Source organism: Polypterus senegalus, chromosome 12, assembly GCF_016835505.1.
Source record: "Polypterus senegalus isolate Bchr_013 chromosome 12, ASM1683550v1, whole genome shotgun sequence".
Lineage (NCBI taxonomy): Eukaryota > Metazoa > Chordata > Cladistia > Polypteriformes > Polypteridae > Polypterus > Polypterus senegalus.
The window spans coordinates 45,166,626-45,193,192 of record NC_053165.1 but is presented as its reverse complement, the minus strand read 5'-3'; the positions used below and the strand labels follow the sequence as shown (position 1 = coordinate 45,193,192).

Below are 26,567 nucleotides of genomic sequence, written 5' to 3'. Positions count from 1 at the left end.
GACAGTGAGATAAAATTTGACACAAAAGATGAAAAAGATAATCAAATATTCAATTATCATGTATGAGGATGTTACCCTGTGATAAACTGGAATTTTCTCCAGATGTTGTTCCTGCCTTATGCCCAGTGCTTGCTGGGATAAATTGCAGCTGCTCCATGACTTGCCCTGTTAAGCAGCTAGCTCCTTCTAACTCCACACTCAAAACTGGTCATTAAGGTCCAGAACTGCATGGTATCATAAATGGGCACTGCAGATTTTAGACATAAACTGTATGAGGCATTCTGTCAGGAACAACAAAAAGAGCAATATGCAGGGTGACAAGAAGCTGACATATTTCCTGGGATAATCCCATATTTCAGGCCCATTGAGGTGTCCCAACGTATTCCTAAAAAGCATTTGTTTTTCCCATATTTCAGTCATAGCTGATATGTCAGTGCAGTAGCTGAACAGACATTCTGCATTGCTGCATTAGCAGGTACATCAATACCCAGGGGTTATTCACCAGTCACATCAGTTCTATTCAAAACAAGTAAGTACTGACTGATCAAATGTTTTGTGATTGTGAAGCTCACAGCCATGTCAATGTGGTGGCCAGATCCCTTGCTTTGTATCCTTCCAACAAAAGTTTGTGTCAAGTAAATGGCTTTCGGACAAAAGACGGACAACCCAATACCTTGTGCTCATTCTTGGGAATGACAGGCTCAACAAAAAATAAAATTTGGGGCGCCAACCTGGACAACCTGTTTGCTTAAACATTCAAATAAAAACAAACACTTGATGGTGAGAAAATGAAACCAAACTGTCACCACCAAAGTAATGTGGCTAGGACAAATATACTTGCTTTGCCTGTCTTCAGGTGATCGAAGTACAAGTGATGCCTCCTTCCAATAAAATTGTGCATTTATGGCCCGAGGACCGGAAGGGGCGCAGTCAGTTGCCCTCACTGGGCAGCTTCTCTGACAAAGACGAAGACAAGACAATTAGCAGCAGTGTCCCCTCTCAGTCCGGGGTGAAAGCACATACACCAGGGAGGAGCTTGGAGGGTGACACTCTGACACGCGTGCATGACAACCTGCAGCTAAGAAAACACATTTTAAAGTTTTGTGTATAAATTATATGACCGCATTAATTGATACATTCATAGCATTTTTGTGGTAAGTCCTCCTTTGTGGTCTGTAAGAAGGTGTGTGCTTCATTTTTGTTATTTACTACCTGATGTGTTTGACACGCTGCCTACTACACATTAATAATTTAGCTTTTATAATCTGAGTGGCTCTGTAAGGCTTCTTCTAGATCTGTGAAGTTCTTGCATGTTCAACCTGTAATATCTCTGGGGAAAAATAATAATGGTGTGTCCTCAAATACCAGCATGATGACAGAGAATTAGACAATATTAAAAATATGGGATTACATTTATGAGTCATTAAAACCTGCTCAACTGAGCTTCAAGAGAATCTGGTTACTCTAGTCATATACTGTAAGTAGAGAGACTTAATACTTAGTGTGATAGAAATCTATAAAGTGAACAGATAAAGGCACAGGGAGATAAAGCTGAACGTTTAAAATATAAATGATGCCGGCTATCTGCATTCTTCTGTTTTCAGGCAGATTGTGTTTTGACCTGGGCCTATCATTCCAGGTCACATTGCTTTGTTGGACGGATGATACATAGTTATTTGCTGCCTGGAATAAATGCTGCCATAAGGCAGAATATGACTTTTGCTCCATGCTTGGTACCATTCTGCAATTTACACTGAAACGAGATATGATTGATAAACATTTCAGTTTCTTGCTGAAAAGCCTGGGTTGACCTTGAGTTGAGAGTGAGAAAGATGCTGGAGTTACGATTAACTGCCCGTGAAAATCACACATTGGTGTGTATGTATGTCGTGTATGTGTGTGTGTGAGAGAACAGAAGTCTGCTTTGCTGTTAACTATCTAAAGTCCACGGCGTGTGGATATGAACTGCTGTAGTGCCAGGCAGCCTCAAGCTATATAAAAAAAGAATGATTCACAGTTTCTCATCTGTCTGTGCCCTCTGCACATCACTGCAAATAACATCCCCCTTGGCAGGCCAGACACAACATTATAGCTTAATATGCAAATCCTGAATTTGCATAGAGAACAAATAAAAGATAAAATAGAATACTGATTAGAAATGCTACTATATCAGAGTTCAAATCTGTGGAATTTGTACACACAAATGTCAGATTTTGATTGGCAACTTTGATACACTAATGTTTACTTGGGTCCCTCTAGCAAAACATGTTCTTTGTAAGTCACCAAACAGATGAACATATGTTTTCATAAATTTAGCCTGGAAAAAACTGAATTCATGCTTCTTAATGTGTACCTGTGCATACCAGGAGAAAACAAAAGTAGTGTCCACCAAAACTACCAAAATTAAATATCAAGGAGGATGTTTGGAAGTATTTTTTGACTCCGCATTCTCCAAATGCAGAGCAACACAAGCCCGTTCAGGAAGTTTGCTTCCCCTTAATGAGGTATATGGGTGGAATGAAGAATCTCCATATTTCTTACTTGTACAAAAACAGCAGAGGAGAACGTATATGGTTTACAGTGTTCCTCAGGAAGAAGAACATCATGTTAAACTGAATTGTTTCAAGAATATGAACCAATCACATTAAGAGCAAACAGGAGGTAAAGTAGGCAGGTGACAGTGAGATTATAGTGCTAGAAAGAAGAACCACAGTGGTCATTGTCCATGTTTAAACAAACAGCTTCACTCACGAATTTCAAGGGTGGTAAGGGGTATAATGCTAACAAAAAAATACTGTTGAAGGTTTATTGCCACTGCATATTCAACAATCCTGGTGTACGGGTTTTCTGCATTTTTTCCTTCACATCACACAACTGAGCAAAGAAGTTCCCAATATGGCCAAACTCCAGCTGTTTTATTTTTTGGGCAGTGGTTCTCAGGCTTTATTTTTCCAAGGCCCCTCAGTGTACCCCAAGAATATGTGAGCCCCCACTTTATATTTTCCCTCTTGTACTTTTGCTGTAGTCTTAAAAAAGCTGCTTGTTTTTAAACTTGCATTTATTAACAAAAGCATATCTGCTGCTAGTGCTAATGCACTTACTGTGAATTTTAAAGCATGGTACAAAATGAATAAGCCATTTCAAAATGTTTTATTAAATAAAAAATATTTTTGTTGTGCAATAATTTCTTAATCATAACATAAAATGAGTAGCCAATTTGTATGGGGTAAATAATAATCAGTAATCCGTGTTGTGCATGCACCAATTTCAAAAGACCGTGATCAATGAACAAGCTCAATGAACTTCACGTAACGTAGTTGCAAGTGAAGAACTTGAACATGAGCTTGTTCAGTTTTATGTGACATTCTGGAAATGGTTTAGTTCCAGATTAAATGTTTTGCCTTACCCTGTAATGAAGAGGTGGAACCGAATCTGGTATTCAGATAAGCCAGCGTTTTCTCAACCTTTAAGTATTTGCGACCCGAGTTTTCATAACAGTTTTTTTGAAATGTAGATGCATATTTTATTATACCTACTTAACTTTTATCGACATTTATCTAACTCTATATTTATTGTTCTAGTATCAGAATGTAGTTTACGTTAATTTGTTTTGGTTTCAACAGGTGTTTTTTTTCATATTTTTCATTCTGTTTTCTTTTCACATCTTCGCACGCCCTATTTGTTACTTCGCGACCCCCTAGTGGGGCCCGCCCCAAAGGTTGAGAACCACTGAGATAAGCACAAATAGTGGATTTTTACGAATATTTATTTCGTACAGTTTGTTTCCATTTACTTGTATTTGGCAGAAAAAACGTAAAATCAAAAAGGCCCTGTCTGTGTCTGTCTGCTTGTGCTTAAGCTGCACCCCCACTGACACCAGCTCATGGTGAAGCTCCACATTCACTTTTAGCAAAGTTTTGGACTTTGCAAGGTCTCTTTGTATTTTTCCACGTTGGACATGCAATATGTGACGTGAATTTTGACCGGCAGTGTAATAAGTTAGTTCACCTATATGCTGGTTTCACAGTCATCCTCTGTGTCACACTGTTGGAAATAGAGCTGTAATTTAAATGTATACTTGCATCTGTTTAATTTCTTTTTTGACCAGGAGGATATTAGCCTATACAGTTTGTGGACTTGAACCCGGACACACACAGACGGACATCTTAATTTCACCACACACCCTTTATTTACAATTATGTACAACAACTAGAGTCCGTGCACTTCCCAGTGCCTCCAGCACCGTTCCCCCAAATGTCCAGGCCTCACAGTCCTTGTGCCTCTCTCTTGGCCGCCTCCTGTCCTCTCTCTAGCTCCGTCCTCTTCCACCATCTTTGACTGAAGGGAGGCGGCCTCTTAAATAGGAACCCGGATGGGCTCCAGCTGCTTCCCGGCACTCTTCCGTAGCCACGCCCCAGTGTGGCGGAAGTGCCGGCTGTGCACCCAGAAGCCGTCCGGGTGTCCCCTGTCGTCTTCCCCCCAGCACTTTCTGGTGTAGCGGAAGTGCTGGGCTCCAGGGATATTCAGGTACCGGGGCGCCGCCTGGTGGTGGCCACGGGTCCCTACAGGGCTGGGCTTCTAAGCTCTCTACCCGTGGCCCCCAACATAACCAGGGCGGATGCCCCCTCGCGGTCTGGAGGAAGCAGAAGTCCTCCTCTGGTCCTCCTGGGCGTCCCGGCCGGATACCACAAGTTAAACATGTTTTTTTGCTTGATATAACTCAAAGTGTATTTAAATAAAAAAGTCTTCCTAATTATTGTATTTCATTCAAGAACATTGTAATAGCCTAATATAAAGGCAAGCAAAATTGAAAAAAGTAAACTCATGGGTCATTTATTCTCACTCCTTAAAAAATACAAAATGAACTGAACATGAGCTAGTTCAAAATTGAAATGGTGAATTATGACCATGAATGTATTCATTTTAATCTGTGTGAACTGAACTTTGACCAAATTCTTGGGAGGTGTGAACTTGCACAACATTGTCACTAATTACCAAAATTTCCTATAGGAAAATTTTAGTGCTCAAAGGTTAATCTTTTATGGTTCATGAGACCTTAAAGATTTTCATTTATGTTTATTTTAAGAATCAACTTTTTCACAGATGTTTCTCCTAAAGGTTCTTACAAGACAGAGTCAAAACTGAGAATTTGGTTTGAAAAGTGCGTGATATTTTGTGAGATCTCTTTCTAGTCTTGTTTTAATTTCTTTCAAGATTTCCTACTGGATTAGTACCTTTATCTGATGTGATTTCCAACATTGCAAACACGATCATGATTATGTTTCTTTTATTTTTCCAGTTGAAGCACAGGTAGGTGAAGTGACTTTCTCGTGGTCACACAGTGGTGTCAGTTGTGGGATATAAACCCACAAACTATTAACCATTATGCCACACTGCCTCCCTTTTCTCCTGGAATGAGTCTGATATAAGTGGGGCACGGCCACTATTGGTATTATTCAGAAGAAAGGACTACAGATCTGTAATCATAGTAAAGTGTTTAATAACCACAGACAACTGTCAACACATTTCACATTATATTACTGAGGACACAAAGCAAACACTTTCAAATTGCCAAAAAAAAGTTTAAGACAATAATTGGAAAATCTGAGCCCATTGTGTGACTTTGCTAAAATATCTGCTGAAACTCAACAGGAGACGCTTGTCAAAATACCAGGGTATTGCTTCTCGGGAGAAAAATCTGAGAATTGTCTCCAAATGATTTTGTGCAGCTGACTTCATTGTTATCTGGGAGGAACCAAAAATATTATTATTGAGATCTTTTTTTTTGATTTTTCATTCCTGTGGGATCAATAAAATCTGCATAGCTTTCACTTGGCTCAAGACTTACTTTTTAAATTATGCATAAAATGATTATTTATTCTGCGGTGGGTTGGCACCCTGCCCGGGATTAATTCCAGCAGACCCCGTGACCCTGTGTTCGGATTCAGCGGGTTGGAAAATGGATGGATGATTATTTATTTCTGAAAATATAAGATGAAAAGTAATTTTTAAATGCAGAATTATTTGCTGTACACATTTTAATTGATTCATTTCAGAAGCTACTTTATCATCCCGTGGATGGAGCACTGGACTGATAGACACCTTAACAAGAGTGGAAATGCAAAAGTGTTTTCTCTCCACATACAACAATCAAGTCAGTAGAAAAGACAAAATAATTGTGTAGGATTGTGACAGAAGTCAATTAAACCACAAACAAGAAGCCAACTCTGACAGTGTGCGGCATCAAAATTAATCTGAAAAAGACTCTGAATGCACAGCATTGAGTCAATACTTGAAGGCGTTGTTATTATTATTATTATATTTTGATCTTTTATTGAGTTTATTAAAAGCATGTAACATTCCATACAATCAAGTCAGTAGAAAAGACAAAATAATTGTGTAGGATTGTGACAGAAGTCAATTAAACCACAAACAAGAAGCCAAATTAATCTGAAAAAGACTCTGAATGCACAGCATTGAGTCAATACTTGAAGGCGTTGTTATTATTATTGTATTTTGATCTTTTATTGAGTTTATTAAAAGCATATAACATTCCATACAATCAAGTCAAAACTAAAACCAAATCAACACCCACCCATCAGAAACACATGAAGGCCAACAACCAGAGCAAAACTTTTAAGAGTAGTAAAGAGTATAAGGATTCTTTTCCCCCCAATATAAATGCTTATTCTAAAATATTATTGATTAGGTCCTGCTAGGTTTTAAAAAAGTTTTGCACAAAACCTGTAAATGAGAATTAGTTTTTTTTTTCCAATTTCAAATAGTATATAGCATTAGTTACCCACTGACTTAAAAGAGGTGACTTAGGATTCTTCCAGTTGAGTAAAACAAGTCTACATGCCAATAGTGAAGTAAAGGTAATTACAGTTTGTTTGTCCTTCTCCACTTTAAGCCCTTCTGGGAGACCACCAAACACAGCTAGTAATGGGTTAGGAGAGATTGTGACACCAAGGCTGTCAGATAGGCATATACAAGTGATCCCTCCTCAATCGTGGGGGGTTGTGTTCCAGAACCCCCCATGAAAGGTGAAAATCTGCGAAGTAAAAACTATATGTTTGTATGGTTATTTTTATATATTTTAAGCCCTTATAAACTCTTCCACACTCTTATAAACATGTCCAGCACAGTTATACAGCATAAACCCTTTATATTCTCTTAAATATTAGGTAAGATTCGTTGAAATTATTTATGTAAACATACTGTTTATATACAGTAAAACCTAAATGTTATTTTAAAGATATCGAGCTTCTCTGATATCACATATGTTGCAGCCATTATGATAGACAGGCCACCAGCAATAAATATGTACAATGCAAGAAAAAATTGTATACAGTAAAATGTGTGTACAGTTACACTAAACGTACGTACATGTACTAAGTACGTAGAAAATTAGTTATGGGTACTCGCCAACAATGACCCGACGACGATAACGATGAGTTTAATTTTAACAAAGGAGAGTGTTACAGCTCTTCTAAAGGAGCCACTTCAGGCGACTGTGTAGCACCGCTGTTGTCGTCTGGAGTTTCTTCTTCCACTGAAGGCGTACTAGGCGGTGTTTTGTGGGTAAGGAACATCATGATGGGCAGTTGCTGGTGCTGCTTTTTTGTTTGTGTAAGGAGGTTTTTATACACTTCCATGGCATCATCAAGAGCATTTCTAAATTGCAAAGAACAAATCATTTGCGGGTCCCATTCTTCAACCAATATCTGGAGATCTTGTGAGATGCTCGAGAGTTAGGCCGGTGTCTTCTTCCTGTGCTGGGTCCTCTTGTTCTTTATCTTCCTCGCTCGCTGACTTGGTCAGCTCGGCCAAATTTTAGTCACTAAGTTGAATAATTAAATGTTTTGCACATGTGAAGCTCGAGTGAATAATGTGCATGGCAACCTCCCAGTCCTTTTCTGAAATGTTGAGTAAGAGATCCTTTTCCCACTCTGCTCTGGGATCTTTAAAAGGGAAGGACTTTAAAATGTTTTTATATATTATAGAAATGCTGTCTGAGTCCCCAGGACTGATCAATATCTCTTCTGGAATAGAAATAGTGGGAGGAGAGGAAAACTGAGCAGATTTCGTTTAGCAAAGTTTCTAATTTGGAGATAGCAGAAAAATTGTGTTGATGTGAGATTAAATTTGGAGTGTAATTGTTTATAGGATGCGAAAACATTATTTATATACAAATCTCTAAATGATTTAATCCCATTTTTTTTCCCTAACATTAAAAACTGTGTATGTTTGAGAGGGTGGAAAAAGGTGTTTATTATGAAATAAAATTCTCTATCTCTCTTCTCTAACTTAAAGTGTTTCCTACATTGGTTTCATATTCTTAGTGAATGAAGGACAATTGAATTGTTAGTATATTGACAACACCTTGTATTTACTGACATACAAGCAAGGAATATAAAGAAGTGCTGCAAGATTTAATTTTGCCTGTGTATGTTCATTTATTTGTGTCAGTGTCCAGGTTTTTATAGCTTGTATGTTTGCCACCCAGTAATAAAACTGAAAATTAGGTAGAACTATGCCACCTTCTGATTTAAGGTGTTGTAGGGTCGCCTTTTCAATGTGTTGGGTTTTTAGAATTCAAAATAAATGAAGTTATGATTGAATCCAATTTCTTAAAAAAAGATCTGTTAATGTATAAGGGGATGTTTTGAAATAGGAACCGAAGCTTAGGGAAGGAATTGTTATAGTTAAAAACAGGAAAGCACTCAAAGCAAGGACAAAAATACAAATATTAAGAAGATAAATGTTAAATTCAACATTTAATGGGTGGATCATAAAGTAAATGCTGCCCATCTCATCCCCAAGTAATCCAAGATGCTTCTCAATACACTGTAAGAGCTGGCTAAGCAGTTATATTAGGTTGTAGAGTCATGTGGTAGTCGGCCAAGCACTAATTGTAGATGCAGTCGAGGTTCATGGATATGACGAGTCACTTGTCCAAATGTGAATTGGATAATCAGGCAACGTAGATGCCAACAACAGCGTCAAATTAAACCATAATGTATAGTAACAAGGGCCAGACATGATGCTAAGCAAGTTAATCTGAACCTGCAAAGAAATACAAAGAAATTGTGCTTTGTGTTCTTATCTTCAAGTTGTCATGAATTTTACCGTGGCATATGCGTTAACTGAAGTAATAAAAAATACTTGAAAGCAAACTGTGATACAGTCGGTCCTATCTACAGAAGTGTGGTCTCTCCCAGAAGAGGTCCTAGTTGCTGATGACACCACAGGGTGTCCCTTGTAGGAGGATCTCAGGCAGTTATTCAGGGATAGAAGTCTGCTGTAGCCCTCTTTAGGTCTTTTCATTATCTGTAGCAGTCCAGAGATGAAGACTTTAGTGACCGGGGTCCTATCCTTGATGGCTTGAACAAGTGTATGCGGACAGATTAAAAGAGCTGAGCTTTTTCAATTTAAGCAAAAGAAGATGAAGAGGTGACATGATTGGAGTGTTTAAAATTATGAAGGGAGTTAGTACAGTGGATCGAGACGGTTATTTTAAAATGAGTTCATGAAGAACACAGGGACACAGTTGGAAACATGTTAAGGGTAAATTTCATACAAACATTAGGAAGTTTTTCTTTACACAGAAAACCATAGATGCATGGAATAAGTGACCAAGTAGTGTGGGAAACAGTAGGGATTTTCAAAACAAGACTTGATGTTATTTTAGAAGAATTAAGTGGATAGGATAGGCAAGCTTTGTTGGGCCTGTGGTCCTCTCGTTTGTTATAATGTTCTAAAATGACGCAAAGTCCTTCTTCAGCACTTTGGACTGGTGATATCAAATGTCATTTATGGTGACATGCAAGATTGCAATGTTGATGTCTCTGATCTGATGTTTCTTGAACTGACAAAGCCTTCCTTCCAATGTCCATAACATGGGCACCAGGGAAGCAGGATGCAAACACTGTGTAATTATTAGCCAGAAAATTCAAGTTCTGGACAGTAGAATCACCAATAATGCGTATATCTACAGTCAGCAAATCTACAGTAGGAGAGCTAAAGCCATAAAGCATACATTGAAAATCAGTACATTTGTGATAATAAACCACAGGATTTTTTCCAGTACATATAACATTATTTATGAATAGCAGTGGAAATTTCTACACTTGAGTTGAACTTCCATTGCTCGTAATGCTGCCCATAGTTTTCTAAAATAGAAATTGCAATGTAATGTGTTACTTGGTTTCTCCTAATTTGCATTCAAAACAGATTGCTAAGGTTTCCTTTTATCTTTAATTTTGTGTTTTGTTTTACTTGACAGGAGTTTGGAGCAAGCCAACACGCACATTACGTATGAGGGAGAAGCGGGCAGACTTTGTGGCAGGATATCTCGGAGGAAGAGTCATCGCTGTTGGAGGTTTAGGTGACTTTTTTTACTCTTTTTTTATGCTTCTTGCTCTATTGTTTATCTCTTTAAACCTTGTCTACTTGCTGTAATTCATTGTTATGTATTATTTTTTAATTTTTTGTACTACAGAACACTCTATGTCAGGGTATCCAAAAACCTAAGCTCAAGGTTGGTCGTCAAATATATGAAGAATGCTTGAGTTTTACTTATGATATGGGTTAGGATGCTCTCTTCAGTTAAAAACATGAAATGTGAGATTTCAAGACAGACACTAATACTCAGTATAGGACTGCGTTCACTTTCTTTGCCAGCTAGACTGGCCAATCCAGTCCATTGTGAGGGCCAAGTCCAACACTGACACTGGCTACCAACCAATGCTCCTGTCTGTTCTGTCATGTCCTGATAATGTTGATGTTCTCCCAAACTCTCTCACATGCATCAGCTGTCCAGTCTATGTACATTAATCTTTGTCTTCCTCTGTCCTTTCTACCTTCTGTGCAACATGTCAGGAATGATGTATCTAACTTGTTCTTCTTCAGGGTGTGTCCTAGAAATTCGATCTACTTTGTTGCAGTTGTTGTCATTAAGCATGTGCTTCTGCTGTATCACTTAGGAATTGCTCTAAACGGTGAAGTTCTATTAGGAAACTTATCATTTTCTGTGCTGTAAATGTGCTACTGTACTAATGTAGTTATGGGGATTCGAAGGAAGCTAAAATAGTGAACTACAATGCAATACACTACCTGCATCTGTTGTATCACTTAGGAATTGCTTAGTGGAGCCCTTTTAGGAATCTATTATTTATATATCGTACATGTGCATCTTTACACATTCGCCCTTTGTAAAACTTCATGACAGGAGACTCTCTCGGCCCCTGCAATACGTAGCATTCTCCTCAAGAACCAAATCTCTGCTGCTTCTAATCTAGCTTTCACCTTGGTGATAGTCCAGCTCTCACTCCCATAGAGAAATGTTGACTAGATGTAGCATGTCATTAGATAGATAGATAGAACTTTATTTGTCTCTGGGGGGAAATTTGACTTTTTACAGAAGCTCATTAAATAATAATAAATACACACACACACATTATTGTAGCAGTCCGGTGCCGCTAAGATTCACACCGTCAAGAAGACGGTGATTAATTTATTTTTATAGAGGAGATCCCAGGGACGCTCCCAGCCTTAGCCCAACCCGCACACACTCACAAACAGAGACAAAATAATGCACACTGGGATCAAACAACAATTAAAGAATATAATGAAATAAAATGAAAACAATACCACCCCAGTACCCCTACGGTGATATTACATTAAACACATAAACATAAACAACCCCCCACAGCAAAGTCCATAGAAAACAGCACTGAATGTAATGAGATGATGACGATAGTAAGTCCAGCGATCTGTACGTTGAAAGGGAATGAAAAAGCAGTCAAACCGTTAGACACTGTAAAGGTGAAGACGGGAGAGCAGTTCAGGAGCGTTCCTTTTCTTGCGGGAAAGCCATGAATCTACCATCAGTCCTCAGCACACAGGTAGACAGAAGATGATCCAGACCCTAACAATGAAACAATCCAGAACACAACGACTAAGTATGGTAAATCAACAGAAGGCAACCAGACAGGTACATGGAATGCAGAATACAACAAAAAACACCCCTTTTTCTTTGGACACCTGCCCTCCTTTTAAGAGTCACTCTGACCCCCTTTGACCCCAACAGACCCTGCACCCCAGACAGAAGACCAACCAGAGCCTCTGCAAGGACTGCTGGGAAATGCAGTTTTAACTTATAGTAGCACTGCTACATTATGGTTTTAATACCCTCCAAAATGACTAAAAAAACAAAAGTTCTGAATTGGCGGTCAAAGTTGCAGTGGAGCGTTTATCCAGGTACATATATATATATATATGTATATATATACAGTATATACACATACATCCACATATATACATATATATACCCTTTGGGATGCTGGGGGTGCCAGATTCCATCGAGGAAGAAAAATGAAAAACATTTGTACAAAATCTTAATTTATTTATCCATTCCTTAACAATTAAATGGGCAAGCTATTTCGTATCAGTGCAATACGCTACTTGTTAAAACGGATGACTCCCGCTCTTACGTGCACTTAGTGCTGCGTGGGTATTATGAACTATCGTATCTGTTCAAGTTCTATTTAAATTTTAAATATAATTAATTTTTATTTAGTCGACAGAAATATGTTTGGTAGGAATGTAAGTTAAATGTAGTCATCATTGCATACATTTTTCTTCACCATAGAAATTTAAAGACTAAATTCATTCCTACCAAAGATATTTCTGTCGACTAAATAGAACCTACTTATATCCAAATAGAACCTGAAAAGATATATTTTTTCGAATCTGATTGCACATTTTAGATCGACTTGACGTGCACTACATCGAGTCTGCCTGCCTCAATAAGTCACTGTCGCTTCGCTCTTACTTTTTTACCGTTCATTTAATCATGGCTAGTCGTGAAAAAATTAGAAAATGGAAGGAGGATTACACTGAGTATGGCTTTACCAAAACAATTATTGATGGCGAATAAAATATCCATTATTCATAAAGCTTCAATTGGTGATCTGTTTTTCTGCGTTAACCTCATATTTTTTCATACTTCTTCTCAAACCAAGGGGGTGCGAGTGTAAAATGAATCGGGAAGTGCTGATATATAGGTATGTGTGTGTGTATATATAATATATGTGTATATATATATAGTTTTACTGTCAAATAATGCATAGAGCACGCGGCACGTGTTTCGCCCTAATTCTGGGCTCATCAGGCGTACACACTCACTGCAACCCCTCTCAGGAATCGAACCTCGGACGTCAGCGCTAGAGGCGAAGCCTCTTCCATTGCGCCATGGTGTGTGGTTTGTCTATTTGAGAGTATGTAGATCGCGGTATCGCAGCAGAGAAGTAGTGTGTTAAAGAAGTTATGAAAAAGAAAAGGGAACATTTTAAAAATAACGTAACATGATTGTCAATATAATTGTTTTGTGACTGTTATGAATGTTGCTGTCATCAAGGATTTGATTATCATTATTTCTTTTAATCAGGTTCGTATTTGTAGGATGTGTTGTGTTCAAGTTACATTCCGTGTTTGTCAATCGTTGTAAAGATAAGAGGTTTCATTCATTGATTCGTTTCTTACTACATCAATAAACAGCTCGTCTTCCTCTTTATCTGAGACGTGACACACTGCATGCACAGGTTTTTTTTCACTGTCTTCCTTTAGCTGGACATTGACTTTTTCCACCATGTGCTTTGTTTCCGCAGTAGCTGCACTTATGAATATGCTTGTATGTATCACACGTTTCATATTTTTTTGTTGCCTTCTCAATTGTGTAATGTGGTTTTTGTTCAGCTCTCTTTGGAACTGTTGCTTTTTGTCTGTGCACTGCGTCAGTTCACGTGAGCCACTCGGTGTACATGCATCGAAGGTTCCCAGCTGTGCTTGTGCCATCTTGTGCGATGTCCACGGCTTTATTTAATGTTAGCTAAGACCCGGCACTTAAAAGTTTCTCTCGCAGTTTTGCTGAGTTTGTGCCAAACACCACCCTGACCATCTCATCTTCGTCTGCATAAATACAGTCCTTCACCCGTGAATATTTACCGGCAGTGTTTCTATTGGATTGCCGCTGATGGATGGCCTTATATGGGCAGGCACTCAATTACGTGGGAGGCGGAGTTGCGTGTCGCATCGAGCTGAAGTCTATTACAGTATATGTACGAAAATAGGTTCCAGTTATGACCATTATGCGTAGAATTTCGAAATGAAACCTGCCCAACTTTTGTAAGTAAGCTGTAAGGAATGAGCCTGCCAAATTTCAGCCTTCTACCTACACGGGAAGTTGGAGAATTAGTGACGAGTGAGTCAGTCAGTCAGTCAGTGAGTAAGTGACTGAGTGAGTCAGTGAGGGCTTTGCTTTTTATTAGTATAGATATTCACACCACTGATTAATGCTTCAAGCATTTTGACTTCCCACATAGTCATCTCTTTTTAAAATGAGAAATATCTGGTTAGAGAATACAGCCTTGTCATGTTTCGTGTATTATTTCTACCCAATCGCTGATTGCTCTGTCAATATGCAAAGCTGCTCGCCGATCGCAGTACAGATTCGTGATTAGCTCTGTTTCTTTCCCATTAGTGTCTAGCAGATTCAGCATGTCTACCAGTGCTTGAACTTTATCAAATGTTTTCACTTAACCGAAGTAGCAGACATATCCTACAAGTCCTTCTGCATTTGAATCAATCTTTCTGCCTACAGGAAAAATCAAAGGTCTAACACTCATAAACATGGCACACCTTTGTTATTGCCATTTACGTTTACTTTCTTGCTGACCAATAAAATGGTTGATGTCTTCCTTCTTCACAAATTATACTTTTCCTCCACATTGTAAGGTGACCTTTTTCAAAACTCCCTGATGGCAATGGTGCTCATTAGCTTCATGCAGTTTCCATTGGCAAAGCAACAACACTGGTATCCTATAGTTTTTTTTTGTTATTCTTTTTCAATTGACATGCACTTTTTCACAACTCCAAATAAACTCTTATTCACTAGTATTTTGAAAAATTAATCTCCAGAATTTTACTTTAGCTTACCATGTTTCCCATTGTGGTCTTGGGAGAGGAGTGTTGCCCACCAAACGCACAAGATTCCTCGTTCAGTCACCAGCACAGACTCCTTGGTTGAACCTAAGCAGGTCACTTCATTGGCCAGTGTTCCGCTTGTTGAGATATACCATAGAAATATAGAAAGCAGAGACCTTGGGATAGCATTCAATCTGGAAAGGGGTTATATAAAACAAATAGATAGATAGATACTTTATTAATCCCAAGGGGAAATTCACATACTACAGCAGCAGCATACTGATAAAAAACAATATCAAATTAAAGAGTGATAAAAATGCAGGTAAAACAGATAATAACTTTGTATAATGTTAACGTTTAAAGCTCCCCCCATAGGGTGGAATTGAAGAGTCGCATAGTGTGAGGGAGGAACGATCTCCTCAGTCTGTCAGTGGAGCAGACAAATGACAAATGACAATTCTTTCTTGTTTTCTGTTCTTTTCATAATGAAATTTCCTGCTTCAAATGATGCTTCTTCTATGGTGTGCTCTTAGCTTGCACACAATGAACGGGATGAAGTGGGTTTGAGGTTCGACTACAGGCATATTATTTTGTACTAGCAAAATACCCGTGCTTCGCAGCAGAGAAGTAGTGTGTCAAAGAAGTTATGAAAGAGAAAAGGAAACATTTTAAAAATAATGTAACATGGTTGTCAATGTAATTGTCGTAGGCTTATTTTAGTATTTACAGTGAATTTGATGATTGTAAAGAGTTAAATTTATGATTGTAAATGTTGTGTATGAGAAATGCACATTTTTAGGATGTAAAGATCTCTTTGTAAACGATGTTTGCAGTTCTGTCCTCAAGCTGTAAAATGACCAAGCTGTCTACTGAGTTTACTCTTGAGCATGCAACGTAGAGTTAGCCATGTGAAAAACAATCTTGTGTCAAGTCAATGGCGACCTTTTTTAGAGTCTGGCCCTGTGACTTATTTATTGTCATAGCGAAGCAGACCCTTACTGGAAATTGGAGGCGTTTGATTTGGAATGGGAGGTCAGAGGGTATGAGAGGAATGCGAGGAATAAATCCAGTCTCCCCTGAGCCAGTTCTAGTGAAGACAGTTGCCTCCATGAGGTTCTTGTGCAGAGATTTGATTTGGTGCTGTTACAAGGTTTTGGTGGCTGTAAGTTTCGTAGTAGTGTAATTGGTGCACCGACCTTCAAAAGTAGAGTATACGGAGGCATGCCCGGAGGATTAAGAGTGGGAAGAAACTAAATGAAAAGGCAGGAGTCACCAGCAGGAAGACGGGAATGAAAGTGAATAATAACGGGCTTGAAGCGGTGGAGTAAAGAAGAAGGGAGCAGTGAGCACGACGAACAGCTAAGGAAAGTAAGGAAGCGAGTGAGAAGGCACTTGAGCGCGGGATGTCGTTACTGTATATAGGCAGGGGGCCAACCACGCGGTAGGTGCGCAGACAGCGGCCATGAGGAAAAAGAAAGGGGGACTGGGGAAGGCTTGTGCGTCTCTGCCGTGAAATAAATCCTCTGTTAACGGAAATAAAGAATGAAACCGCCAAAAGGAGAGGTCAGTTTCGAAAGTTCTTTATGGCATAATGGTGAGAACTGCCAAAAGAAGACATTATTTTCGAAAGTTCGTTACGGGGCATGGCGCGAAATTAAACATATTTAATATTGGTAAATACAGTGTAAAGGATGAGCATAGGAAATTTGGGCTTCCTACATATATTGGAAGTCGCAGAAATAGTGCCTATATACATTATATATATATATATATATATATATATATATATATATATATATATATATATATATATATAAAATGCCTATATACATCAGACTTCCAATACGACTCGGAGTCCTGCCATGTGCAAAAGTTCGCTGATGACACTGCTTTCGTGGGCTGCATCAGGAGTGGGCAGGAGGAGGAGTATAGGAAGCTAATCAAAGACTTTGTTAAATGGTGCGACTCAAACCACCTACAACTGAACACCAGCAAGACCAAGGAACTGGTAGTGGATTTTAGGAGGACCAGGCCCCTCATGGACCCTGTGATCATCAGAGGTGACTGTGTGCAGAGGGTGCAGACCTATAAATAATTGGTAGTCCAGATGGATGATAAATTGAACTGGACTGCCAATACTGATGCTCTGTGTAAGAAAAGGTCAGAGCCGACTATACTTCCTTAGAAGGTTGGCATCCTTCAACATCTGCAATAAGATGCTGCAGATGTTCTACCAGACGGTTACATGCATTTTTATTACTCTTTAATTTAATATTGTTTTTTGTATCAGTATACTGCTGCTGGATTATGTGAATTTCCCCTTGGGATTAATAAAGGATCTATCGATCTATCGATCTATCGATCGAGGGGGGGTTTCCCCTATCTATATATACAGTTTAGTGGGCACACCCATTTCCCCCCCTTGGATATTACAATAGGACATGAAACAAACCTAACTTTTGTAAGTACACTGCAAGGAATGAGCATGTGAAATTTCAGCTTCCCACTGATATGGAAAGTGGGAGAATTAGTGATGAGTTAGTGAGGGCTTTGCCTTTTATATGTATAGATTATTTCGGCATGGATAACAACTAGCATCCTTTCCTTCCATTCCATAAGCTCACCTGACAATTTCCTCCTTGCAGTCTTCACTCATCTATGTTAAATTAAGTCTTACTAACTGGAGGGTGGATTGTGAAGTATTTTGAAACTTAGCAGTTCCTTTCATTTTCCTAGAAGTCGCTCTTCACCAATGGAGCAGTGCCTCAAGGACTAATTGAAGGTCCTTTTTTGCTACTGTATATTACTTTTTAAGCTGTCTTAGACACGAGAATGAAAAAAAATTCCCACTATCAGAGCCTCAGTTTTGTGAAGACGCATAATCGGCCCTCCGGCACCAGCTTGAAAATGACATATGTTATCAGCAGCCTGGCTGTGGACAAGAGGCCATTAAGTACAGACTACTTTAAAGGGACATTCATTAATCAACTGAATGAAACGGCTCTTATTATGCAAAGAGTATGCATATCTCAGTAGGTTAAAGATTCAGATTTCATATTGAGGTTTTTAGTGTTTCAAAATAACTGAGTCTTTAAAGCAAATACAGATCTGAACCACGAAAAGTGGCATATATAAAAAATATTGCCCATCCATGATGTTAGCTGTCTTTGCTCAGGGGGTCAGCAATAAAAAACTAAATTGCATGCGATCTATTCCGTAATAAAACTTGAAAAGTCTTAGATGAAGAATATTAAAATGTCCTCTGGGTGACTGAACCAGCATTTCATTTCATCCGCTTGTTTAGCACGCAGGCTTCACATTTCATTCTTTCTTCAATTCATTCACGCTGCCTTAGTTCCAAGGGAGCACTGCTCAGAGCTGCTATTTTGTCTTTTTATTTGATAAGAGGAAAGTATTTGTTAAAAGTACTTTAAACAGTATATAGTGCAGCACATAGCTTATGTAGTTATCTCCCCCATTGTATGGTAGCTAAGATGTTAAGGAGAGGCTGATGAGCAGGCTTGGTGTTTTGATTAGCACCAGAAGGCAGCCCTGTATGCTGGGGATGACCAGGTTTGGCTACGGGCTCACTACCTCTGCAAAGCCACTGCCACTTTTAGTACTAAGTTAGTACCAAAATGGAGTGGTCCAGCCTGTGCAGTGAAGAAATTAGGTTCTTATTACTTCTCAAGTCACTCGAGAGGTGAACATTGAATCAAAAGTCAATACGATTCACGTGAGCAAAATGAACCCCTATTTTGAACATATGGGCAAAATATGACCGGAACTGTGTGATGCTGTTGAGTCAACATGGACCAGAATCTCTAAGGAAAGTTTTCAGAACCTTCTTGAATCTACATCTTGTAGTGAAAAGTCAAGCAAAATGACACCTTTTATTGGCTAACCAAAAAAGATTACAATATGCAAGCTTTCGAGGCAACTCAGGCCCGTTCTTCATGCAAGATGTAATACAGAAACTGAACTGAGTTCCCTGTGTTTATATGCACACTAGGACAAATAACAACATTGGAAAACCTTTAAGTGAGACATCTTAAATGTAAAAAAAATAATAGACACCTTCTGGCTAAGATTAATTTAGCAAGAGAGGAGAGCAATATATAGTCAAGATCTGTGGATAAGACAACTGTCCAGCAATGTCTTTTGAAGTTTCTAATCCATCCATCCATTATCTAACCCGCTATATCCTAACTACAGGGTCACAGGAGCCAATTCCAGGGCGCAAGGCAGGAAACAAACCCTGGGCAGGGTGCCAGCCCACCACAGGGCATGCACAAACACCAAGCACAATTTAGAGTTGCCAATGCACCTAACCTGCATGTCTTTGGACTGTGGGAGGAAACCAGAGTACCCAGAGGAAACCCACGCAGACATGGGGAGAACATGCAAACTCCAGGCAGGGAGGACCTGGGAAGCGAACCCGGGTCTCCTAACTGCAAGGCAGCAGCGCTACCACTGCACCACCGTGCCGCCCGAAGTTTCTAATGAGTTTTTCAAAACAACGTGGATCTGTAGACTGGTCGTCTGTGTCTGGCCATAAAGCTCTTGTCTCTATTTAAACCATGTTGTAATGTGAGTTTAACTTCCCATTCTTTTCTGTCTTGCTGTGTTTTGAAGTTGCCCATAAGCACTGTGACTTTAAAGTCCATCTCACAGTGTCCATGGCTGTTGAAGTGGGCCACTACAGGAACATCTGTGTTGCCCTGCTTGATGTGGCACCTGTGTAAGTTCATTCTCTGGTGGAGTGTTTGTCCAGTTTCTCCCACATAGAGTGCAGTGTCAGGACATTTCATACAGAGAATGAGGTAGACAACATTAGATGATCTGAAGGTAAATGATCCCTTTATGTCCTAGTCGGCAGTGTGGTATAACTACACGATCTGTATTATAAATGTGAGCACACGTTTTACATCTTTTCTGTAGGCAGGGAGATGTGCCATTTTCTGTTGGTTCCCTTAAGGAGTTTCAGACAATTAGTTGCTGCAGGTATGCTAGGAGGGGAGGTTCAGGAAATACATTTTTCAGTGTTTGGTCGTTGTTAGGCACTGGCTGAAGTTCTTTTATAATTTTATGAAGTGTTTCAAGATGTGGGTTGTAGGTGACAACAAGAGAGATGCGGTTCTTGTTGTCTTTGTTTTTATATTCCAGAAGGTTGTCTCTGGGTATGGCAGTAGCTCTTCTTATTTGAGTGTCTGTTGTTTTGGGGGTATATCCTTGTCTGATGAAATCTTGTCTGAGCTCCTGCAGTTGTTTATCCTGTCAAATACTGTTGTATCGTATTTCTTGGCTGAAAATAATGCCTTATATGCTTGGGGTGGAAGCTATCACTGGTCTGTCTGTCAGTTTGTGAAAAACAGAAGTTACAAGGGTGTTGTCTTTCAATTGAATGGTGGTGTCAAGGAAGCTGACTTCTGTTTTTGAGTAATTCAGCTTCAACTTTATGTTGGGGTGGAAAGAATTAAATTCATTATGAAAATGGAGGAGGTCCTTCTCACTGGCAGCCCAGATTATGAAGATGTCATCTATGTAACGGAGATACAACATTGGTTTTAAGATGCACGCCAACATAAAATCTTCCTCCAATTTTTCCATAAATAGGTTTAGTGAGGTGGAAACCGACAGCCCATTGCAGTGCCCAATTGTTGTAAGTAGAAGCCTTGTCTAAATGAGAATAAATTATGTATCAGAGTGAATTTTATCATTTGTATAACTGACTCTGTGGGTAAGTCATATTGTTTGAGGTACTTTTCACATGCCAATATGCCATCATCATGAGGGATGTTTATGAAAAGTGCCTCAACATCCATTGTGACCAGTAAGATTACCTCTGGTAAGGGGCCGATACCAAACACTTTTTTAAGAAATCAGTGGTGTCCTGGATTTGTCTTGCAAATTTTGAGTTGTTCACTCAGGAGAAAAAAATGGGGTCCTACCAGATACTGAACTGGTGAACCTAACAAATTGACCAATCAGTGTGTAAGGTCTGCATAAATCAGTGTGGGTTCAATGGACTGCTGCCCCAGCCAGATATGGTTTGGACATTTCCCCTGTGCTGTCAAGATACAATGTTGATCCCGATGCCCCTGGCCTGAATAAATAGTTGAAAAATCAATCAACCAGTGGATAGATGGAAGTATGTACTTAGATATCACAGCTGATGTGTGAACAATGGCACAAAGAGCAGGACTCAGCAGCATAAGGAGCTGCAGTGGATATGCAGGATCTGTTGAAAAATGAGCATTAATCTTAATAACACCCTAAAACCGCTCAATCAATTTCAGGATGACGGGGTGCTGGAGTCTACTCCAGCAAAATAAATTGAAAGGCAGAAACCAACTCTCAAATAATGTCATGACATGGGGAGTAATTTAGAATGTTAATCTTTATTTTTTTTAAAGTATATGATACCTTTCATAGCATTACGGAAGTGTACAAGGTATTTAGTATCACACATAGTGTGAGGGTCGGTCAGCATCTTTATCCGGCTGGGACAACCTCCTTAAAAGAAAGGAGCCATCTTCCCCGACCTACTACTTGGCAGCCCCCCTGAATTGCAACGGCACCTCGGATTCCCACAGGGTTGTGTAGGAATTACTATTAATGGGGACAGCCCTGTTGGGTTCTATGGATACTGCCAGGAGAGCTAAGGGAGCTGCAGAGCCTTACGTTGGGCTCAGCCAGACACCTGGGAGCAATTCCAGACCTCCCATTCAAGCAACCTGGAAAGCCCAGGTGTGGCTTAAAAAGGTGCCAGGTGAGTCAGTCAGGAGGAAGGGGGACAAAGCTTACCTGTGGAGGAGCTGAGGTGAAGGAAGGAAGGAGAGAGAGAGAAAGAGAAAGAAGAAGTATGGTGTGCTGTATTCCTGGGCCGTGCTGTGATTGGTGCTAGTTGGAAATGACTGGAAAACATTTCCCACGGGATCAAAGCCTTCTATTTTACGGCACTTGTGTCTGTGTCTGTCATCTTGGGTGTTTGGGTTGCTGGTGCGCCCCCTGGTGGTCCACAATAGCATTACATGGTATGTATCTTAAATCTGAAATAGTGCTTTCTATTAACAGCACAGTATTGGTCATTTTATACAGTGCTTTTCAAAGTGAGCACTCTATTAAGTCACTAAGAGTTATTTCTATGCACAAAAACAAAAAGTTTATAACAGCTAAGAATTTACTAGCTGTGTCATCTTAAACAGTGTGTTACTAAACTCAATTTATAGTGTGGAAGTAAAAAGTGTTTATTTTTCTATATAGATGCATGTTGACTCAGCCTTTCTCTACTTCAGAATAATTTTCAGGGTTGCAAATAGTCCGATGAAAATCAAACATTAGATTTTAAGACAAGTATTGGGAGTAAAATCAAATTAGAGAAGATAAATTCAATACTCTATGTTATATAGCACCGTTCATAATCGGAACTACCACTGAGCACTTTAGAAGTAAGGCGGAAAATGAAATTTTATGTGAGTACAAGCTCTTATACCATAGGACCTGTCCTTAAATTAAAAGAATACCATCAGTCAGGCACTCTCATCTGTAGCACTTCGCAGTGTAATATTTACAGCAGAGAGCTATGCCAAGAAATCAGCACAAAATAAAACAACGTATAAGACATACAAAAAATTAGTCTAAATCGGGGAGATCATCATCTATAAATGTATGCCCACTCTTTGGTGTCCCCCTTTCATAAACACTACTCCAGCAATTCCTTGGCTTTATTATGCGTTTTGGACCAAACCCTCAGTTCTGAAGCTTATTTATTTAAATCTCAAATGGGCCCAGTGCTGTAGCTTATATTGTGCCTAATTTTACAGGTTCATTTTAAAAACATTTAAAAATTTGTGCTTATGCAAGGAAAAACTGCTTATACAGTAAATAGCAAGAAATACTTAGATCTCTAAATAATTATTTAAAGGATACATTGTAGTGTAATATTTTTTTATTAAATTATTGCACACTAAACACTCTGTCACCACGCCACTTTCTTTACACGGTGCCTTACATAAAGAACACTATCACATTACACTTAACAGCAAATCCATATGCAATTAAGCATTGTACTGCATGTATACTATCTAAAAGCAGACACAGAAGAAAAATAATCCAAAATATCAGCAAAGCAGGAAGGCTGTGTACACTCCCTGACCCAATTATTAGTGAACACCTGGTTATCCATACCATCATCTAATCAGCCAATCATGTGGCAGCAGCATAATTCAGGCAATCATGCAGATACAGATCAGGAGCTTCAGGTAATGTTCACATCAAACACCACAATGGGGATAAAATGTCACCTCAGTGGTTACAACTGGCGTGATTGTTGCTTCCAGATGGGCTGGTCTGAGTATTTCTGTAACTGCTGACCTCCTGGGAGTTTCATGCACAACAGGCTGTGTGAAGTTTACTCACGATGGTTCAGGAAACATCCAGTGAGTGACAGTTCTGTGGACTTAGAAAACCTGTTCATGAGAAAGGTGAGAAGAGAATGGCCAGACTGGTCGAAGCTGACGGAAAGACTACAGTAACTCAGATAACCACTCAGTACAACTGTGGTGAGCAGAAAAGCATCTCGCATTGAACTTTAATGTGGATGGGCTACAACAACAGAAGACCACATTGGGTTCCACTTCTGTACAGCCTTGAGCAGACAGCTGTGCTGTGGGCACTGGGTCACCGAAACTGGACAGTTGAAGACTGGTAAAACGTAGTCTGGTTTGATAAATCTCAATTTCTGCTGAGGCACACAGATGGCCGTGGCATAATTTGGTGCCAACAGCAAGGATCTGTGCACCAACCCTGCTTTGTCAACAGTCCAGGCTGGTGGTGGTGGTGTGATGTTGTGGGGAATGTTTTCCTGGCACACTTTGGACCCATTCATACTAATCAATCATTGCTTAAATGGCACAGTCTAGTTGAGTATTGTTGCTGACCATGTGTATTCCCTCATGGCCGCAATTTTCCCATCTTCTGATGGTTACTTCTAGCACAGTAATGCACACTGTCACAAAGCAAAGGTGTTCCCAATTTGGTTTTATGAGCACGACAATGACTTCAGTGTTCTTCAGTGGCCTTCCCAGTGACCATTTCTGAGTCCAAAAGATCATCTTTAGCATTTGGTAAGACGGGAGATGCACGGCACAAATGGGCAGCTGACAAATCTGCAGAAAGTACATCATGAATCACGTCAAAATAGACCAGAATCTCAAAGAAGTGTGTCCAATGTCTTGTGGAATCCACACCACAATGAATTGAGGCAGTTTTGAGAGTAAGAGGAGGCCCTCCCCGGTATTAGGATAGTGTTGCTAATAATTTACAGAGTGTAGCACCTTGCATATTGAGTAATCTCAGAAAGGAATCAATAAATCATTAAACATTAATAGTACTCTAAAGGAACAATGTGTAATGAAACTGACAAGTGAGTATCAGCTAATCATTCTTGTCTTTTTAGTGAGAATTATGTACCTTTATAGCATGATGCATTTATAGCACGCAATAACAGAAACTGACACTTTAAGCAAAGCTCAATGGAGGAGTGAATAATAATTACTTTATGTGGAAAGAAAAAGATTGCCTATTTTTTATTTGTTTTTTTTTTTTTTTGTTCTGCTGCTAGGGCTTTAATCCATTCAGTTATTTTTGGATACTTGAGCTTCTGCTTTTTGATAATCCTCAGCTCCATGGCTTACTGCCATCTGATTGGTCAGATCTTTGGCCTTCTCCGGTGGTTATCCGTGATGTCTGCAGTATTTGGAAAACCACTAACACCTGGCAGATCCTAAACAGCCAAAACATTATGTTTCTTAATTGCTTTATTTGTCTGCATGATTGTTCACTTGTATTTCATCGTCGATTACTTCAGTCATCTACATGTAATTTAAAAGCTTATGTATTATTAAATGGAGGTATGTAGATTAATAAGTTTTCTGCTTTGCTCAAACACTGTTAATGTGATGCTTTGTACATTCTCTGTGCCCACATGGCTTATTCCTCTACAAGATGCGCAGTTTTATTTGATTTAATACTCTGCATTGGCCTGGTGTAAATGAGTGTGCCCTCTTTTACTTTTGATATGACAAAAATAAGCCTTTGATTCGACCCCGGGTTCGAAATTGAGGAAATGTATTGTTGTGATGTTGAATAAAGAGGGCACACTTGCCAAGTGATGTATTGAAAAGCACAGTAATAATGCAAATGATAAATCTCCATGTAAAAAATCTCATATGGACATATTAGTCAGGCAGGATAGTGCAGTGGCTAGTGCTACAGCCTAACAGATCAGGCACCTTGCCCAAGTCCTTTTTATGTGGTGTTTGTACTGTTCTCCTCACGTCTGTATGGGTTGTTCTTTTACATCCTCATTGCACGTTAAGTCAATTGAAATTCCAAATTGGTTCTGAGTGAGTGTCAGTTAGTGTGTGTGTGCGTTTGTGGGTGTGAGTGGACCCAGTGACAGACCATAAGGCCAAGTCCTGCTTTGCACCTGATGCTCCCAGGAGTGGCTCCAGCCTACTGTTGTCCTGAATTGGATTAAGTTGGTTTGCAAATGTTAGGCTAGGTTATATAAGTCAAGCAGGTTCCATAGCCATTGCTATGGCAGCCATTTCACCCTCCCACTTACCGATGTGGTTGAACTCAGAGAGGTTTTGCGTTCCATCAGACATCTAAAGTGAAATAAACAGATCACCTTGCTTACTCTTATCAAAGTGTTTTTATAGACCCTTACACACACTTCTCTGAAGTCCCTCTACAGTAATGGCTCTGCTGGGAGCCCTCTATTGCTTTTAAGCACAAAAGATTATAAAATGAAAGAAAAATAAAACAGTAGGGGTCCGTTCTCTTGAATAATGCATTCTCAAGACTGTTGATGACAAGTAGCTCCCTCTTCATAGTAATGGACTCCATTGTCATACCTGATAACAGCTCTCCACTGGAAAGGCCAGGTCCTCTCTTTGTTTGAACTTTTCAAAGATCTGCCTCTTCTCAGTCATTGATGGCACTGTTAAGGAAACTTTGCTTTGCATACTTAACTGGCTGTCCATTTGCCACGATTTTCTTTTTCCATTCCACTGCTTCCCTATGATGTTTATCTCTGCTGTTCAAAGACAGCACTCTCACGTGAAAGTGTGGCTCAACAAAGAAATATTAAAAAGGTGTGAGGTTAGCAAAATGAATAATCAATTTGTTCTCTCACTGCTTGAGAGAAGCAAATTCACTGCAGAGCTTCAAAAATTCTTACCTGCCTGGCCATAATGAGAAAGTCGATGAGAGACATTACAGTGCCTCTGTCTTCAGTTGGCTGGTTCATATTGAGACCATCACTTCTCTGTGGGTCATTGGTTCATGCAGATGATGTTGTTCTCTTTGCCTCATCTGACTGACTGACACGATTGAGTATGAAATGACTGAGATGAGGATCCGCACATCCAAGTCGGAGGTCATGGTTCTCTCTCAGAATAGAGTGGATTGTTCTTTCCAGGTAAGGTGGAGAACAACTGCCCTTAGTTGGGGAGTTCAAGTATCTTATGATCTTGGTCATAAGTGATGGACAAGGGGAATGTGAGATCGAG

The 26,567-nt window shown here is 39.5% G+C and overlaps 1 protein-coding gene across 4 annotated transcripts in view; it reads left to right on the top strand.

The window, feature by feature from the left end:
• LOC120540355 (kelch domain-containing protein 8B-like) overlaps positions 1-26,567 on the top strand; it is a 472,238-nt gene that overhangs the window by 388,322 nt on the left and 57,349 nt on the right. For all 4 annotated transcript variants that reach the window (XM_039771041.1, XM_039771038.1, XM_039771039.1 and 1 more), the window contains one exon: positions 10,289-10,390. In XM_039771041.1, the coding sequence (XP_039626975.1) occupies positions 10,289-10,390 (102 nt within the window). The remainder of the gene's footprint in view (positions 1-10,288; positions 10,391-26,567) is intronic.